The 18,622-nt window shown below is 41.9% G+C and overlaps 7 protein-coding genes across 8 annotated transcripts; 3 read left to right on the forward strand and 4 right to left on the reverse strand.

The window, feature by feature from the left end:
• Positions 1 to 955: 955 nt before the first annotated feature.
• LOC6605412 (esterase 6) lies at positions 956 to 2,726 on the forward strand. The gene is made up of 2 exons (XM_002030209.2): positions 956 to 2,382; positions 2,433 to 2,726. The coding sequence occupies exons 1-2, from the start codon at positions 1,002 to 1,004 to the stop codon at positions 2,678 to 2,680; spliced, it is 1,629 nt and encodes a 542-aa protein (XP_002030245.1). The 5' UTR covers positions 956 to 1,001; the 3' UTR covers positions 2,681 to 2,726.
• Positions 2,727 to 2,863: 137 nt separating this feature from the next.
• Positions 2,864 to 4,653, forward strand: LOC6605413 (esterase P). Its single transcript, XM_002030210.2, has 2 exons — positions 2,864 to 4,265; positions 4,326 to 4,653. Exons 1-2 carry the CDS (start codon positions 2,879 to 2,881, stop codon positions 4,571 to 4,573), a joined length of 1,635 nt encoding a protein of 544 aa, XP_002030246.1. The 5' UTR covers positions 2,864 to 2,878; the 3' UTR covers positions 4,574 to 4,653.
• On the reverse strand, positions 4,619 to 5,845 carry LOC6605414 (THO complex subunit 6). Its single transcript, XM_002030211.2, has 2 exons — positions 5,646 to 5,845; positions 4,619 to 5,590 (listed from the first exon to the last, which is right to left on the reverse strand). The coding sequence occupies exons 1-2, from the start codon at positions 5,756 to 5,758 to the stop codon at positions 4,651 to 4,653; spliced, it is 1,053 nt and encodes a 350-aa protein (XP_002030247.1). The 5' UTR covers positions 5,759 to 5,845; the 3' UTR covers positions 4,619 to 4,650.
• A 3,796-nt stretch (positions 5,846 to 9,641) lies between these two features.
• Positions 9,642 to 10,789, forward strand: LOC6605415 (collagenase). Its single transcript, XM_002030212.2, has one exon. It carries the CDS (start codon positions 9,779 to 9,781, stop codon positions 10,643 to 10,645), a length of 867 nt encoding a protein of 288 aa, XP_002030248.1. The 5' UTR covers positions 9,642 to 9,778; the 3' UTR covers positions 10,646 to 10,789.
• A 1,462-nt stretch (positions 10,790 to 12,251) lies between these two features.
• Positions 12,252 to 15,837, reverse strand: LOC6605416 (adenylate kinase isoenzyme 1). Of its 2 annotated transcripts, XM_002030213.2 has the most exons (5): positions 15,635 to 15,718; positions 13,657 to 13,740; positions 13,271 to 13,393; positions 12,578 to 12,955; positions 12,252 to 12,503 (listed from the first exon to the last, which is right to left on the reverse strand). In XM_002030213.2, the coding sequence occupies exons 1-5, from the start codon at positions 15,635 to 15,637 to the stop codon at positions 12,402 to 12,404; spliced, it is 690 nt and encodes a 229-aa protein (XP_002030249.2). In that variant the 5' UTR covers positions 15,638 to 15,718; the 3' UTR covers positions 12,252 to 12,401. The 2 variants fall into 2 exon arrangements, with proteins under 2 accessions (XP_002030249.2, XP_032575393.1); XM_032719502.1 differs by lacking the exon at positions 13,657 to 13,740 and having other exon boundaries at positions 15,635 to 15,837.
• On the reverse strand, positions 15,714 to 17,020 carry LOC116801245 (adenylate kinase isoenzyme 1-like). The gene is made up of 4 exons (XM_032719503.1): positions 16,933 to 17,020; positions 16,761 to 16,880; positions 16,561 to 16,703; positions 15,714 to 16,501 (listed from the first exon to the last, which is right to left on the reverse strand). Exons 1-4 carry the CDS (start codon positions 16,933 to 16,935, stop codon positions 16,345 to 16,347), a joined length of 423 nt encoding a protein of 140 aa, XP_032575394.1. The 5' UTR covers positions 16,936 to 17,020; the 3' UTR covers positions 15,714 to 16,344.
• A 58-nt stretch (positions 17,021 to 17,078) lies between these two features.
• On the reverse strand, positions 17,079 to 18,465 carry LOC6605417. The gene is made up of 4 exons (XM_032719501.1): positions 18,391 to 18,465; positions 18,223 to 18,338; positions 17,975 to 18,162; positions 17,079 to 17,920 (listed from the first exon to the last, which is right to left on the reverse strand). Exons 1-4 carry the CDS (start codon positions 18,450 to 18,452, stop codon positions 17,135 to 17,137), a joined length of 1,152 nt encoding a protein of 383 aa, XP_032575392.1. The 5' UTR covers positions 18,453 to 18,465; the 3' UTR covers positions 17,079 to 17,134.
• Positions 18,466 to 18,622: the final 157 nt, after the last annotated feature.

Here is an 18,622-nt window from a genome sequence, read left to right on the forward strand (position 1 = left end):
TTACACTAAAAAAAATATGTTCAATTCACTATGTACTTATTAGTTGTTCTTATAAACCTTGTTATTAATTATTAACTACGAAAACAGAACAGGAAATGAATATCTAAAAATTGAAATACTGTCCTGAGCTGATGTTTCAACGTTCATGCTCTAAAGGGAAGTGATCATAGGTAAAGTAGGGCATTTCGCGAACGAAATTACACAGTCTTTTACTAGCAATAAATCTCCCCTTTTTCTCTAGAACTATCCTTTCCTGAATTTATATATTTAATTCTATTTTGTCGCGAGCACGCTTAATTCTTGATCTTTTTTAATAATGTTTGTAGCGGCAACGGTGTAGCTGTACAGGCAAGACCACCGCCCCCCCAACTCCGACGAAATGCAGCCGGATTCAAAATCGTGCACCCGCAAGTGCATATCTTCCACCATTTTATTTCGATACACGTTAAACTTAGGACACATGTTCAAAAAGCGGAATAAGTACATATTTATTGCAAACCTTAAATCTTACTAATTAACGTGTTTATCTATAATCAAAAAGCCTACTCAATTATTAAATGGTTTCGTTTTAAAGTGCAGTATCAAATTCATCTGTATAAACAATCAAACAAAACATTTCATGCATATAAAGTAATTAATCAAGTTGACTCGTAGCGATTGTGCAATAAAAGTCTAACCTGAAGTGGGATTGACAACTGCTTGGGATGCATGTCGAAAATCTATATTAAGCCCAGTCAAATATTTTAAGCGTAGAGTAACAAACCTAATTTGTATACGCCTATCGTTTTAATTCGTGCACGCCTATCAAATGGATGTGCACTAGAGTTACTCCCATTTCCAAGCCGGGCATTAGAAAACTAATCTCATGGCGTGCCCAGATCTCAATTGAGACTGGTGTTCAGGTGGCCGGGTGGCGATAAGCCGATCGATGGAATAAAAGGGGCCGCAATTGCCGCATCTCAAGATAGTTGCGGTCTGAATTCGCCGGAGTGAGGAGCAACATGAACTACGTGGGACTTATCATTGTGCTGAGCTGCCTTTGGCTCGGTTCGAACGCGAGTGATCCGGATGACCCTCTGTTGGTGCAGCTGCCCCAGGGCAAGCTACGTGGTCGCGATAATGGAAGCTACTACAGCTACGAATCGATTCCCTACGCCGAACCGCCCACTGGCGATCTACGATTCGAGGCTCCAGAGCCGTACAAACAAAAGTGGTCGGATATCTTCGATGCCACCAAAACGCCGGTGGCGTGCCTGCAGTGGGATCAGTTTACGCCTGGGCCCAACAAATTGGTGGGAGAGGAGGATTGCCTGACCGTCAGCATCTACAAGCCGAAGAATAGCAAGAGGAGTAGCTTTCCGGTGGTGGCCCACATTCATGGAGGCGCCTTTATGTTCGGTGCGGCATGGCAAAATGGACACGAGAACGTGATGCGTGAGGGTAAATTCATACTGGTGAAGATTAGCTATCGCCTGGGGCCATTGGGTTTCGCGAGCACCGGCGATAGGGATCTGCCCGGAAACTATGGACTGAAAGATCAACGGCTGGCTCTCAAATGGATTAAGCAGAATATAGCCAGTTTTGGTGGAGAACCACAGAACGTACTGTTGATTGGTGCCTCCGCTGGAGGAGCTTCGGTCCATCTGCAGATGCTTCGTGAGGATTTCGGTCAGCTGGCGAAGGCGGCATTCTCGTTTAGCGGAAATGCTCTGGATCCATGGGTTGTCCAGAATGGCGCAAGAGGACGAGCCTTTGAACTGGGACGCACCGTGGGATGTGAATCGGCTGAAGACTCGGCCAGCCTGAAGAAATGCCTAAAGTCCAAGCCAGCCAGTGAATTAGTCACCGCCGTCCGTAAATTCCTCATATTTTCCTACGTGCCCTTTGCTCCATTTAGTCCTGTGCTGGAGCCATCGGATGCTCCAGACGCCTTTCTCACCCAGGATCCCAGGGAGGTCATTAAGAGCGGAGAGTTCGGACAGGTTCCCTGGGCTGTTTCCTACGTCACAGAGGATGGTGGCTACAATGCCGCCTTGCTTTTAAAGGAACGGAAATCTGGAATAGTTATCGATGATCTGAACGATCGTTGGCTTGAGTTGGCACCATATTTTCTATTCTACCGGGACACCAAGACCAAGAAGGATATGGACGACTACTCGCGGAAGATTAAGCAGGACTATTTAGGCAATCAGAAATTTGACATCGAAAGCTATTCAGAATTGCAGCGGCTGTTCACGGATATTCTCTTCAAGAATAGCACGCAGGAGTCATTGGATCTTCATCGCAAATATGGAAAAAGTCCTGCCTACGCGTATGTCTATGACAATCCGGCCGAAAAAGGAATCGCACAGGTCCTGGCCAACCGAACCGATTATGATTTTGGTAAGGAAATCGTACTTATTAATAGACTTAATTAACCATTACTTTTATAGGAACTGTACATGGTGACGACTACTTTTTGATATTCGAAAATTTGGTTAGAGAAGTGGAAATGCGTCCGGATGAGGAGATAATTTCGAGAAATTTTATCAATATGCTGGCAGATTTTGCTTCTAGTGATAATGGCGTTCTCAAATATGGCGAATGCGCTTTCAAAGATAATGTAGGTAGTGAGAAATTCCAATTATTAGCTATTTATATTGATGGATGCCAGAATAGGCAGCATGTGGAATTTCCATAAGTTACATGAATAAAATCAAATATTTTTCGTTCTGTGTAATTTTTAATTATTTGCTTATTCCCAACTGGTTTGAAATGAAATATCATATATACAAAACGCGTTTGTCGCATTTTATTTTTGTTTTTGTTGTTTCTTTATAAAGAACAATAAACGTTTGTTTACCCACAGTTTGATTAGTACTTTGTGGAGCTCCAGATCATGTGTATACTCACACGGTTGTTGTGCCTGACTTTGCTGTGGATCGCAGCCGCAGAATCTGAAGCAGATCCTCTGATTGTTGAGATTACAAATGGAAAAATCCGTGGCAAAGATAATGGGCTGTACTACAGCTACGAATCGATTCCCTATGCCGAGCCTCCAACTGGTGCACTCCGTTTTGAAGCACCTCAGCCGTATAGTCATCATTGGACTGAGGTTTTCAATGCCACGCAGACTCCAGTTGCGTGCTTGCAGTGGAATCAGTTTAGAAACGAAAACAATAAGCTGATGGGTGATGAGGATTGCTTAACGGTAAGCATCTATAAGCCAAAGAAACCCAGTCGGAGCAGCTATCCTGTCGTAGTCCTCCTGCATGGAGGTGCTTTCATGTTCGGTAGTGGATCCATATATGGGCACGACTACATTATGCGTGAGGGAACTTTGCTTGTGGTGAAAATAAGCTATCGTCTTGGACCACTGGGTTTTGCAAGTACCGGTGATAGGGACTTGCCGGGAAACTATGGTCTAAAGGATCAACGTCTGGCTCTACAATGGATCAAGAAGAACATTGCTCACTTTGGTGGAATGCCAGATAATATTGTGCTCATTGGTCACTCTGCAGGCGGTGCATCGGCTCATTTACAGCTGCTGCATGAGGATTTCAGACAGTTGGCCAAAGCAGCGATTTCGGTGAGCGGCAATGCCCTGGATCCTTGGGTCATACAGCAGGGTGGACGACGACGCGCCTTTGAACTGGGTCGGCTAGTCGGTTGTGGACACACAAATGTCTCCGCAGAACTCAAGGACTGCTTGAAATCTAAGCCGGCTAGCGATATAGTCTCTGCTGTTCGAAGCTTCCTTGTGTTTTCCTACGTGCCCTTCAGTGCTTTTGGACCTGTTGTGGAGCCGTCAGATGCACCAGACGCCTTTCTTACCCAGGATCCAAGAGAAGTGATTAAGAGCGGAAAGTTTGCCCAAGTCCCTTGGGCTGTGACGTACACCACTGAGGATGGGGGATACAACGCTGCCCAGCTGTTGGAAAGAAACAAAATAACTGGCGAGAGTTGGATTGACCTACTCAATGATCGATGGTTTGAATGGGCACCATACTTGCTCTTCTATCGCGACTCCAAGAAAACCATTAAGGATATGGATGATCTTTCCTTTGATCTCAGGCAGCAGTATCTAGGAGATCGGCGATTCAGTGTGGAAAGTTATTGGGATGTGCAGCGTATGTTCACTGATGTCCTTTTCAAGAATAGCGTGCCAAGTGCAATAGATCTTCACCGAAAGTATGGCAAAAGTCCGGTTTATTCCTTTGTCTACGATAATCCTACCGATTCCGGAGTGGGTCAATTGCTATCCAATCGCACCGACGTAAATTTTGGTGGGTACATACTTGCGTTTCAAATACTTAATACTTACTCTAGCTTTCCTATTATTAAAGGTACTGTCCACGGAGATGACTTTTTCTTGATTTTCAATACAGCTGCATACCGAACCGGCATTCGTCCGGATGAAGAAGTTATTTCAAAAAAGTTTATAAGGATGCTGGAGGATTTCGCACTCAACGATAAGGGAACATTGACATTTGGAGGGTGTAATTTCCAAAATAATTTGAACAGCAAAGAATATCAAGTGCTGCGTATTTCACGAAACGCTTGTAAGAACGAGGAATATGCTCGATTTCCCTAAGGAATAAATGCATATAATGGCATTTACAAAATGTAAACAGTATAATAATGTAATTAAAGAACAAATTTATTAAACCTTTATGCCGCCTCAACTGTCAGAGGTTTTTCAATAAGTTCGTCTTCCTCCTCCAGGTCGTTTTCCTCGCCCTCTACATTGCCATACATATCAATCTTGCTGTCCAGGAAGCGGAAATCCTTAAGGATGTGCAACTTGTTGCTGAAACCAGCGATGGAAATAAATTTAATGGGCGATGTTTGCCAAACAGCAGAGTAGCAGGCTGTGTGCTCCACGGGAATATTGGCTTGCAGTACTCCATTTAGAGTGTAGGACTGCACATGATTGTGCTCTCCACCGATTAACACACAGTCGTCCACAAAGTCACATAGATGCACGCGTCCGGGGAAGTTAAAGACACATGTGCTTTCCAGGGAACGCAGGTGGAAAATTGATGCTTTGGGTCCACCACCGCAAAGCAGCCAATCCTCGTTGACAGCCACAGCTCCTATCCATTTGCCCCAATCCGGACGCAACAGATTTGGGTTCTTGTAAGGCTCCAGCATTGAAGTGTGCTGCTGCTGCTTGGTGCTCCACACTCGCACAGTGCCATCCTCGGCGCCAGAGAAGATCTGTCCTTTGGCATTGCCCACCACACTGTGAACGTAGTCTGTGTGTCCGCGGTACTCGCGCTGAATGCGTCCGTCCTCCAAGCTCACTTGGTAGATCACTCCGTCGCCACAACCAGCAAACAGGATGCTGTTTTCCGAGTCCAGCCACATGGAGTTAACATCCGGCACTTCGACGGCATCCACTTGAATGGGTATCTTTACCTCCCAGGACCGTTTGGTGGCCAGGGATTCCTCCTCCTCGTTCCATTTCAATCCGTAAATAAGACCCACTGCACCCACTATCAGGAAATCGCGATGGAAGGTCAGGTAATTGATGTCCACATCGCTGCCCTGCGGGAATATCTTTAGTTTGCCAGGTGGCTCCTCGGAACCCTTGTCCAGTTCTTTTATTCTTCAAAATAGAAAAACAATTAGTTGGAAAATTGCGCCAAATTAGGGATTCTCACCTGAGTACGAAAATGTCGCCAAAGAGATTGCCCGCAAATAGGTACTGATTAGAGTCGGATATAGCCTGTGCTAGGACATTATTGTAAGCGCGTTTCAGATCCTTTTGTTTCATATTTCTAGCAAATTTATTAATTTAACCAAATTTTATAGCTTTGTTTACGCCGGCTCTGTAGAGTGACCGTTCCATAGCAATATACCAAAAATAATATATTCTTCTTGAAAAATATACTTAAAAGTGCGTAAAGTATTACGTAGCATTAGCATTACATTCAATTACGTTAAACCGTTAGCCAACGTAACGTGAATTTTGAATTTACGACAGAACCTGTTTTCAATCATTCGAAATTCGTTTGATTTTGAGGAAATACAATTGAATACCACTTGTAATTGCAATTACCTGAGCAAAATCGTTCGCCGGTGATTGCAATTGATTTCCTCGTAAAAATTATCACTCTCCGTGTGTCTGCCACAAATTATCGTGTGTGTCAGAAGTACGAGTGCTTACCGTAAATGTTTATTTACGATTAATCTCATTAATTGTAAGCTGGACAGCCTTATGCGGCCTAAAATCGGAATTTCAGCTTTAATCAGACATAAAGTTCGATGGCATTCAGCTAATTAAATATTTTTTTTTGCATTGTCACAGTGAGAGCCGATCTTTAAGAAAGTCTGAGACCTTTAAGACTGGCGAAATACTAGTTGAGTTGACTAAACGCCTAAAAATATGATTTTGTAAATCCAGCATGACGTTTAGTATTGACTTAACAAATTGGATTGAAGTGAATCATCAGATGATGGAAAAGTCTTCAATATGACGTCAATTTTTGGGAAGATCTTTAAAGTTGAAGAGCGTGCTCGTACCCATGTTTGCCTATAAACAAATGCTGATTGCCCACTTATGATTGGAAAACAATAATGGGCAGCTTCAAATTAAATGGCTATCAACATCAGGTTTCCGTTGTTTACCAATCAAACATAACATAATTTACCTGAGCTTTTATTTACCTTATAAATTCTACGATGCTATGGCTTCATGAAAAATTCCATGTTGATGATTAAGAAATACAATACAATATATTCTACATTAAAATTGACCTAGTCGATGTTACACATAAAGTTAGACTATTTAAATTAAATGTTCCCCATTTAATAAAATACTCTTCCCCTATTAAATATTAAAATTAATACAGAAGTCACGTATCATCCTAATACAAATTCTAATGTGTGTTGTTGATACACATTTTTCAGCCTGTTGTTCTCGGCCGTTCGAATCGTTCTAATTTATATGCAAATACCTATGGCTTATTAATGTCGAGACAGTCGATTTAAAATTAATTATTTTGGCGCCACAGAGCTGTTCGAACTGTCGCAGCATAATTCACATAGTCGAAAAAAAAAAAATAACATCGAAAATTCCCCAATTCCCATTAAGGCCCAGAACTTTTGTGGGGCGTTTGAAATGCGGTTTTCCGGCTTAATCAATTCCTTATCTTTGGCCAAAACATATCGAGTTTTTTTTTTTAAACGACTGTAGCTGCGCTTCATTTGGCAGCATATTAATGGCATGCAAATTTAATTTGACAACTTGACGTATTATGCCAATTCGAAACGAGATTCCAAGACGATTTGTTTTTTGACGACTTTCTTAGGTTTTTATTGGACCATTTGGATTGGCATTTCGCACGTGTTTTTTTTTTCTTTCTGGGAATTCCAGTGTGCTCGGAACCGCCAACAGATAAATTTTCAAGTCTTACTGGCGCCAAAAAGTTTCTTTCAATTTGAGTAACGGCTATCGACCGATCAAGCGATCAAACGATCATCTTTCTTTCTTTTTTCACCCCGACTAATGATAAATGCCTTTGATGAATTTTAGCAAATTTTGTTTGCTACACAACAGCTTGTGGTGTAGTCATGGGAGTTTGTTTTTGTGGCCCAGTATTTGGTTGTATTTTGGGAAATCCCCAAGAGCCATAAATTTCTTCTAAGCGGCTCTTTCTTCTTTCTATCTAGCTTATTTTTGTTTGCCATATCGCGGGGGATTCTCCTCCCCCCTCTCCGCGAATTAAATTAGATCCAACCGGATCTAGTTTGCCCAAATCTCTCTGGGCCTCTGTTACCTCGAGAAGATTGTTAGCCCTCGGGAGGAAATGGAATCGCGCCGGAGGGAGTGGAACTTTTACTGCCCGGCGAAAAGTGGTATGGCGACTACTGGTTCTACGCCGTTGCATATTAAAAGCTCATTCGGCGGCGGGGTTTTATACATTAATTATTATTTTTTTTTGAAGAAAACGAAACAAATGGTGTTAGCTGACGTCAACGGCCGATTTGATGTGCCCATTTCGATACGGCAGCCAGAGATGTTGGTCAATGCACTCGACATGCGCCCAATTAGACACCAGATCGATCCAAAATTCAAAGCATTTTGAAGAAAAATGAAATATGCATTCACGAGGGGCACTAAAAACTCAAAAGTGGCCCCAAAAAGCCAGAAAGTAAAGTTTTATTCGAACCTGTTCCATAAACTTTGACGATGTGCTGAAAACTAATTGGGAAGATTAGCCTGTCCATCAATAAAAGACACCTCCCAGAACGGGAAGCTATCCGTATATGACCTACACGCTGTTCTTGGCCTTTTGAAGGGTTGATCCGAATCAAAATCGGGGAATATAACACCTCAAGTAGCAAGTGTTTTGCACCTTCATGTCCAATTAATTTTATTAGTATTTGCTTATTTATAAACTTGAACTTGCCAAAGAGTAATGCAAACATTACGATCGTGAGGATCCAAAAAATCACCGACTTTAGAATGCTCTATAGAGTTATAAATTGGGCAAAGATGCATCTGAATCACTTGGCTGTATACACCTTAATACTTCAGATTAAAAATTCATTGACGTACTAAAACAAAAACAAAGCCATTCGCTGGTTGTTTTTACAATTCGGCTGCTAATCAAGTAAATAAAATTAAGGCGATCGCTAATCTCCGTTGTTTCCATTAACAGCCCAAAATCCACTGGCGCCAAGCAAATTAACTCCCATTTTTAAACGATTGTTTTTTTATTTTATTGAGATTTTGGGAGTTTTTGCGCAGATTGTGAAGAAAACAGGAAAATGCTAAGAAAACCTTAGAACAATAACAAAGATTGAGTCAGCATTGTTGTGATTTCGATGCGGAGCGTAATCTACATATTAATTTTGTTTATGATATAGAATCAACAAACTTGATTCATCACCGTTGTTCTCCCGAAATTTGGCCAAAAAGTTTCGCTTGGAATTAGCTACATTTTTTTGGACTTTGAGGCGTAGATGAATAACTTATTCGAGAGACGAACTCTATGGCGCCAACGAATCGAACTGAATCAGAAAATAAATATTTCGGAGTCCCCCGTTGTTTACGGATCACGAAAATGCCAATGGAGACGGAGATGGAGATGCGCAAAAGCAACTTTCATAAACGCCCAAAAAAATTCCATCTTTTCAGTTGAATGAAAACATTTTCAACTAAGCCGAAAGGAAAACAAATAACGAGTTTTCTTCTAACGAGAATTCGATTATAGTTTATACATAATTAAATTCGTATTTGTCACCTGTTCTATTCTCTGCCAACTTGGCTTTTAACTCGATTTTCTCTCTTTGCCAAAAAAAAATTTGAAATTCGAGGAAATCTCTTCAGGGTGTCCTAATAATTCATATTATATTATTTCGGAATTAGACGCTATCAATTTAGCACAATTCCACTTCCGTTTCCCATTTAAAATTTGAACTTTGCCTTTGGCTAGGCGCGCCAAAAATGAGTCTCGGGGAGACTCCGCGTCCAGCGTTATAAACGAGATTTTACGACCAGCTGGCTGTCATAACAACAGGCTACTGGAGAAGCCTCTGCCGATCTGTCCAGTTCGGAGCGGCGGAGATAGCCGGCGAAATATGTAGATTTTTGCTGAGCGCGAGCGACGAGGTATAAAATATCACGGCTCCATCAGAATCGATTTAGATTGAAGCGAACATTCAAAGCGCGCAGAACTCAGAGAAACGCAAAAAACGTTATAACAAGAAAAAAAAAACCGAAAAGACTCAAAATTTCAAATTCGCAAAACGAGATTGATTCAGTGACAAGTGCAGTACAGACAATAAAATGATCCCCAAGAGCATAGCCCACCTGCTGGGACTGGCAGTGATCATGTTAATGATGTGGAAGCCCACACCCACGGAAAGCTACGCCGTGGGACAATCGAAGTACGGGCGGATCGAGAAGTTCCCCTACCAGGTGATGCTCATCGGAAAGCAGCTGTGGCGCAAACGGATTCTGTGCGGCGGCACTCTGCTGGACAGACGTTGGATCCTCACAGCTGGACACTGCACCATGAGCGTGACCCACTACGATGTGTATCTGGGCACCAAGAGCGTGGAGGATACGGAGCAGTCGGGCGGACTGGTGTTGCGCTCCAACAAGTTCATCGTGCACGAGCGTTTCAATCCGGAGACGGCGGCCAATGACATTGCCCTGGTCAAGCTGCCCCAGGATGTGGGATTCACGACGCGAATTCAGCCCGCCGCGCTGCCAATCAGATATCGACATGACCAGTTCGCGGGCATGAGCGTGGTGGCCAGCGGCTGGGGCGCCATGGTGGAGATGACCAACTCGGACTCGATGCAGTACACCGAGCTGAAGGTGATCTCGAATGCGGAGTGCGCCCAGGAGTACGATGTGGTCACGGCGGGAGTGATCTGTGCCAAGGGCCTGAAGGATGAGACAGTGTGCACCGGTGACTCCGGCGGTCCACTCGTTCTCAAGGACACTCAAATAGTGGTGGGCATAACCAGTTTCGGGCCAGCCGATGGTTGTGAGACCAATATACCCGGAGGATTCACCCGCGTCACGCACTATCTGGACTGGATCGAGAGCAAGATTGGTGGCCACGGCCAAGCACATCAGCAGTACCTGCGACCCCAGCAGCAACATCACCATCCCCATCAGTACAGTGATAACAATCTCATTTAGGATGCCTCATTTTGCGGATGGAACATCCCAACAACCACTGACTGAAACCTTATAGCTTTATGTTTTTTAAAGGAATTCCCCAATCTTGTGATATCGTAGCTCTCATTGAAATCTGCACATTGTGCATAGCTTTAACCATTTAAACATCTATATTTATTTTAGTTGTAAGAGTGATAGCGGACTCGCAAACAAAAAGAAAGCAACAAATGTTGCAAAATCTAAAGAAATTCAATATGAAAAAATAAAAACAAAAATCACAAAAAAAAAACTGAAACCTGATTCGGCTTTTCTGTATGTTTAGTCATGCTGATTTTTGTGGAATTGGAATTCCCGCATTTCGTAGGGATCTCAGATCTCGGCCGATAAAAGTGATAATTTCTGAGCTGGGTTAACTGTTTCGTTTTCTATCCACATTGTTAGCTTGGGGTTTTCGGACCCCCGTTCCGCCCTAGAGATCTTTACATAATTTACGAACCCCATAATTGCTTATGGAGCATCTTCCGAAAACCACTTACTTTACATAATATTTCGCTGTTGACTTTACACTCGACTCGACTCGATCCGATCGTCAAGAACTCGAAGCCACTCCAATTGGATGGGTAGCTCCACATCCACACGATGACGTCTGGTATTTAGTTCCGTGATAGATGGACGATTCTATTACGACCAGTTACCAGTTTCGAGATTGGAGAGTAGCCGCAAGATTTTCATTTGTACGAATTGTGTCAGTTCTATTTTGCGTTCAAATTGATGTTCGTGACGCACTCGTTTCGTTGGCAGAAGATTCCTTTCGATGGCAGATTTATCACAAATTGATATCATCTTATGGCCCAAAATACTTTTCTGATTTAACTGGGCTCAACAAGAAATCCCCAACGGATTTCTGCCAGTTGATCAATTAATCCAATGACTTGATCTGATTTAAATTCGCTAGCAAAGTCATATAATTTATTATGACCGGAGCAGTTAATCGGGTGCAACTTGTTAATGTGTAGCAAAGATAAATACATATATGCACAGAATTTGGAAAGTGCCTCTATAAAATGACTTCTTCGCCATTTAACCATAAATAAAGTAAAGTAAATGGTCAAGTCTTATATGTGGCTATAAAACTCCATATGGAGCAGCAATTAATCAGTATTCGTTCACTGTGAAAATCCTCATGTAAATGAGATATTTGGCAAGGTATTTCAGATAAATTCGTTCTACTGGACTCCCACATTTAAATGCTGATAGCAAACTGGTTCAGTGAACAAAATGTAGTCTTGTAGTTTTCGATAATAAATCACGTGGCACTCACAACATTCAAGGCAATCGCTTTCGAATGTTTTCCATTCAAGCACACGCGCCCTTGGATCATTCAATTAGTTTATGAATAATTAGCTAAATTAAATCCCTAAATCGTGCCTAGTCGAGATTAGCATTTTATGGAATAACTGCGAAAATGCAAACTATCAAATTGCAGTCATTGCTCAATTAATTATCAACTTTTTATGATGTGAAGGGTACTAAAGTTGATTCTAAACATTCCATTTGTAAGTGTAAATTAATTTAAAGCACTAGATCAATTATTGCTTGCCGCGAATTAAAGGATAATGCCATCAAGTATGGGTAACATAACATAGATTTAGACTAATTTATTTGGTGTTTCGCTTTCATTTGTGCTCAGCTCTGAGATTGTGTGATTCGCGCTAAAAAGTGCACTAGAAATGTAGACTTTGCTACCGGTTTCCTTCCTAATGGATTAGCATTCCTACTAGCACTGGGCGGCGGCGTTCTGCTGCTTCTTCTTCAGCACACAGTCAATGGCCTGGACGACTTCCAGAAAGATGTCGTCCACGTCACGCTCGGCATTGATCTGTGATTAAAACGAAAGAGTTGCTAATTATTTGGGGGACTTTTGCATATCGAAAATGCATATGCGATACTAACCGTAAGGGTCTTGGGCTCATAAAGTTCCAAAATGGCATTGGTGTTCTGCTTGAAGGTCAGGAGGCGTGCCCTGATGGTCTTCTCGTTGTCATCGTCCCGTTTCACCGACGAGGCAGCGGCACGTGCCATGATGCGCTGCACCATCGTGTCCTCGGAGCACTCAAAGTACAGCGCCAGATCGGCGGGTGCAATGCGTGCCTCGAACTCAACGCCCTGGTTCTTCTGACGCGGATACCCATCGATGAGGAATCCCTTCGAGCTTCCCTTGGCCCGCGCGATGGCGTCGTTCAGCAGGGACAGCACCTCGTCGTTGGACACCAGGCCTCCGCTGGCCATCACAGCCTGCAGCTGACGACCCTTGTCCGATCCAGAAGCCACCTACAAGATTGAGGCATATTAGAAAGGGGTAATCACTTATTGAATGTAATGTTCTATAAATAATGAAACAATTGATATTCAAAGCAAATTTGAATCGAAAGTAACCATATAGACAATAAATGATTCTTTCAATACACAAACGTGTCATTATCTCAATAGTTTAAGTTCGCATCGCAATACTTCGGGTAATAACAATGAATAGCAATGAATGCTCCGATACAAATATAATCATTTTCCAAAATCGCAATACACCCTTGCCATCTGCAAGCACTGTGTAGATAGCACCGACTATTCCAGTATTTCCGCCCAAATTACCTCATTGCGCAGCAAATCGCCGCTGCTCAGATGTGTGAATCCGTATTTTTCCACGATTTTGGCGCACTGTGTGCCCTTGCCGCACCCAGGTCCACCCAAGATCCAGATGATGGGTATATCAGCCTGTAAGGACAAGATTTGGGTTAGCAGGCAAACAACACCGAGGCATAGGAACATCTACAATTAGCTGGTTTAGTGGTAACTCGTACGCAAGCTTAGTTGGATTAAGGGGCATGGATAGAGGTTTCAAAAGTGGGGTTTTTTTTTCAATATTCTCGGATCGAAATTCGTTTGTTTTTTTGGTGAAGCGGCGGCCAGACAGTTAACATGCCATACATCAACTAATCCTAGCGACTAGTGCCCATTGACTCGGATGGACTACTTACGGCGGCACGTGCCCTACGGAGCTCCTCGGCTTTGAGCTTCTCCTCGGCCTCCTTCTTCATAACCCTTTGGTGACACATAAATAACTACACAATCGAGACAGTTGGTGAGGATGGTTAGATATCTCCGACTTATAGTGTTATTGAACTACATCCGAAATGTATTTGGCATAGGTTAACATGTAGTTTATTAGTAGTTTGTGCACTTTGCCAGCACAAAATAGTGTTCTTACTACGAAAATGGGAACTTATATAGGTTATATGTACATATGACATTGATCTTGAACAGAATACCACCGCGTCACACATATCATTTCAATTTGTGGTAATTTGGGGCAATTGGCACCTCTGCTCCATTCACACAAATGGTATTGATAATGGCTTGATCGCATCAACAAAAATCTAGATTAGTGTAAACAATGCCATCGCTCCCGTTGGCGGCCCGTGACCATATAGATATATAGATAGATATAGCGTGTGTGGAGATCAGCTTTTGATATAGTATTTTGTATTCTGAAGGCCCCCGCCGATTTTTGCCTGTTCCGCATTGTCGCACCCGTCGAAAAATGGGGTAAAAAAAAAATGAAAATAGAATATAGAAAATGAATGAATTCGGATTCGGACAGCTTGATAATGCCCAGGTTGTTTGCTGGCTGCCACCTATAGATTTTTCGATTTTCCTCAGAGCATAAACGCGATGCTTTTCATTCTCGCAGTCGTTGTTTTTCACCGACTTTTCCTATGGCACATTTTTACGCATTTAAATTGTTGCGTGTGAGAATTTATGATTTTCAAGCTCATTTACGTAATATCTCTTCACATGTATATAGATTGTGTAGTTCAGTGACTTTTCAATGTCATTTCAAAGGATGCGCCGTGGTTAATAATTCAGAACTAACCTGTACATGGTGATTTAACAAGTGTCGAGTTTCCCAAATACTTAAAGGTAATTATAGAAAATTATAGCAGCGATGTCAGAAGTGCTTTCTGTTCAAATGAATCGAACAAGCTATCAACTAACTCACGTGGATTTTTTTTTAAACTCAGTTTTTGATTATGAGGTTGCTTATTCAAATGTATTGTTTAGTGATTTAGAACTAACCTTTCCATGCTAGTTATAACTATAATTTCCCAGCAAGAACTTCACACATGCTTTCCGTTCAAACGGAACTAAAAAACTATCCAGCAAACTTATAGGAATTTTTATGGAACCCGCCTCTTGATTTTTTAAATGGTGTTCTTTTTATTTTATTTATTTATTTATTTTTTTTTGCTTTGTTTTGACAATTTAATAATGCGACGCGACAAAGACTAAAAACCGGCATGACTGTCTAGTTCGAGTAGCGCCAATAAACACATTTAAACTGCTTTTTGGCGACGAGGCTGGGGACTTGCTAATGAATCAAGCCCCGCCAGAAATTCCTGTGTGCCGAGCAACTGGTCATAAATTTATTCAAATCGGGATTTTGACGTCAGAATTCGTTGGTTCGAGCTTGGAATGTGAAATTTCGGTTTTTATTTTTTTTTTTGTTTGTTTGTTTCTTTCAGTTGCTAATTTGTTTTGTTCGGGTAGGGAATTTCACAGATTCGTAATCGTTGGAATTAGGAGAGGCTCTATTTATACCAAAAAAGTAAACATGGAACAGCTGACCGGGAGCTTCTCATTCTCATTCTCAGCTCATTCCTCATTCTCGGCTTCAAAAAAAAAAGCTGAGTAAGCTTGTGGCCCCAAAGTTTCTTAATTGCAACGCTGGGCTACAAGGTCAAGTGCAATGCAAGTGGCTCAAGGTCGATTGGACCGCTCTGAATCCTCCATTTTAAAGCCACTGCTTCACTTTCCCCGTTGGAGTGCAAGGCCGATTTTTAAATCAGAGTGAAACATTTGGGGTGTGTGTGGGGGTTACAAACAAATAAAAATAAATTGGGCATTAAGCAGAAACGAAAACACAAATCACAGCACCCGCGCACTGAAAGCACTCACCATGATGATGATGATGTATACTAGATATACACGTCGCTGCTGCGGGCCTTTGGCTGAAGAAATCACCAGATATTCGGTAGTTTGTTAGCCGGATGCCTTACTAGCCTTCCCTTAGCGCCACTTGGTCGGTCGATTCTCGCCCAGATTCTCGATTGCTCCGCCCGACTGTTTTCCACCCACCCTCTGTGCTGCGTGAGTTGAGAGTGACTGAGTGAATGAAAAGGCTTTCGATTCCGATTTCTGATTCGTTTCGATTCGATCCGATTCGGCTAACGGTTTCACTGCGCACAGACTCGCGAGCTTTCCGCACAAAGCTTTCCGAGTAACAGTGCTTTCGTTTTGGCCGCTACGTTGACGAGTATAACCCGAACTGGTCAAAATTTGAATTTTTAAGTGTAATATCGTAGGTGGTAGACAGTAGACTCCAGACTACCAATTCGTATTGTCATGATCTTATTCAAATTTGATTTATTGTAATACGCGGGCTGTGATCCTTACTTATGTTCTCTTTTTCTATATTTGAGCTCATTTTTATTCAGCTTGGGTATGGCCAGTTAGTAAGGTATCCAACTCTTTAACGAGCTATTTCCACTTTGTGATGACGCTTAATGATGTTATCCATATTTAACTTGATTTCCTGAAACATAGTGTCCGGCTCTTGGCTAGCATCGATTTTCAAAACGGCCTGCGGATATCTTTCCAAAACCGCTTTAGAGCTTTCTATGTACATTGATAGACTTGGGCGTGGGGCGCGACTGGATGAACTGCGTGTACTTCCGGTTGTCAGATCCAAATCCAGCATTAATTAAGTTCGGCGACCCGAAGCCATTCTCTAATACTTCAGCCTCCTCCAAATCGGCAGGGTATCTAAAAAAATATGATGTATCTTTACGTATTTTGTGTGTCTAAATACTGGCCTGGCTTACCCGTCAATGACGAAGCCTTTGAGCACACCACGATGGCTCATCAATTGTTTTTCAATCAAGGGTATAATTTGTTGTAGGGGTATTGCAGTTCCCGCTGATAAGGATTTTTGAAATTTTTGGCCAGCCGGACTTTTTGTTTCTACCTGTTATTGGGTAGTTAACACACAAGTAGTTAATAAACAAATGTTTATTTTCATTACCTCCATTTCGACCAATGCGATGGGGTCAATATGCTTGAAGCCATACTGCTCTTGAATTTTCTGCGCCTGAGTTCCTTTGCCGCTGCCCGGACCACCCATAATCCACACCGTAGGAACCTCCTGTAACATATTTGCATTAGATTTATACTTTTGGGTATAACTAACAGCTTACCATAGCTGAACACAAATTGTTTAAAAACAATGCCTGAATATCAAAATAAATACATTTTTTCGGCACGAATTTTGATATTTTGACAAGTTTTGCTTGCTCTTTTTATTATAAAAATTATTATAAATAAAATAAACTTTTCGAGCTTCTAAAATACTAACACGTACAATTTATTGAGGTGGCACATCCGCAGTATGGGCAATCATCAACTAATATAGTACAGAAAGGCCTGTATCTGTTTGGATTCGCTTACGGATATGACGAGCAGTGGTGCGGTGAGAAGATTTTGATGTTTCATCTTGGAGATTTGGTCGTGGGTGGGAAACGCTTGCGTTGGAAGTATAACTACATTAAAGTTGGGCGCTTTGGGTGCACTTTTTTTGAAACCCTTGTTGTGCAGATGTAGATCAAAGATTATTTTCAAGGCAGAGGGAGTATCTAATTGGTCTTTGGTATTATCTTGGCTTTTAAGTTGCACCATATCGAATTTTTCAAAGAACTCTTCAAATTTGGCATATGAAAATTCGCATTTTAGTTGATCCACGAGACTTCGACCCGTTGTGGAGAACTTTTCTTTTTTACTGGGAGGTTCCTCGATTGGTTTTTCCACAGCCATACGTTTTTTTTCTCCGAATTTCAAATCAATGGGATCTACAACAATATTAGGATCTGCCTTTTGAGATGTTATAAGTTCCTTCACATCTTGCATACGCTTTTCCGCGATAGGGTAAAAGGAAGAGGTTTTGATATGATCTGGTACTGGCTGATTTTCCACTTTTTCCTTCAGCAGTGCCCAAATACAATCTGCACTCGTAACTTCTTGGGGAATTTCCTGAGGAGGCGCATGCTTAACGACTATATATCCAGATCGGGATAAAGCCGAGTAAACTAGGTAGTTGGTGTACCTTTCGCTTTCCAACTTGCCCAGAAGGAGCACATAAGCTTGCTCAATTGAAACTACTAAACCACAGTACTCCAGTTGTAAGCGTCCCTGAAAAGTACATGTTCTATATATCTCGATTGAATTTTATATTTTATTTCTTACAACTTCTAGTAGGAACATCGCTTCGTAGTACTCCAAGTAGAGTACTCCCTGCTCGCTGTATCCGAAATTTTCGAATTTCCCATCTTTGCGTTTGACTTCTGCCACTTGTTGCTCCTCGTGCCAAACGGCAAGTGCCCTTCCTCCGAGTCTTTCTATCCGAGGCACTGACAATTGAGCACGCAAATACTCTAAAATGTTATTACCATAATTATATATATTGGTGTTAAATATTTATAACAAATTCTAACCCTGCGCTCGTTTAAGCTCCTCAACTTCCGCTGCAGTTCCCTCATTTTTAGTTCGTTTTAGACCTCCACTCGTAGGTTCGAATTCAGTGTGACGATGCGCAATGAGCTCCTGGACACTGGAATTAATTGATTTTAAGCTAAGGTATTCATATCTCAGTCAGAAATTACCTTAAATAGCTAATTTTTGGATGAATTTCCACAAATTCCGATTCTTGTGTTTTGATGTCCATGTCAGTGTGACCAGGGCCGATCCATTCAAATATACCATCATGTACAAGCTTACCATCTTGTTACCGATGAATCGATTACTTTTGGCGGGCTGTCATCGTTTTTGAAATGTTGAGTAACGAAAACTTAAGAAAAAATTGTAAAAACCCTAAGTTCTAGTTGTCTCAGTTTG

Source organism: Drosophila sechellia, chromosome 3L (genome assembly GCF_004382195.2).
Source record: "Drosophila sechellia strain sech25 chromosome 3L, ASM438219v1, whole genome shotgun sequence".
Classification (NCBI taxonomy): domain Eukaryota; kingdom Metazoa; phylum Arthropoda; class Insecta; order Diptera; family Drosophilidae; genus Drosophila; species Drosophila sechellia.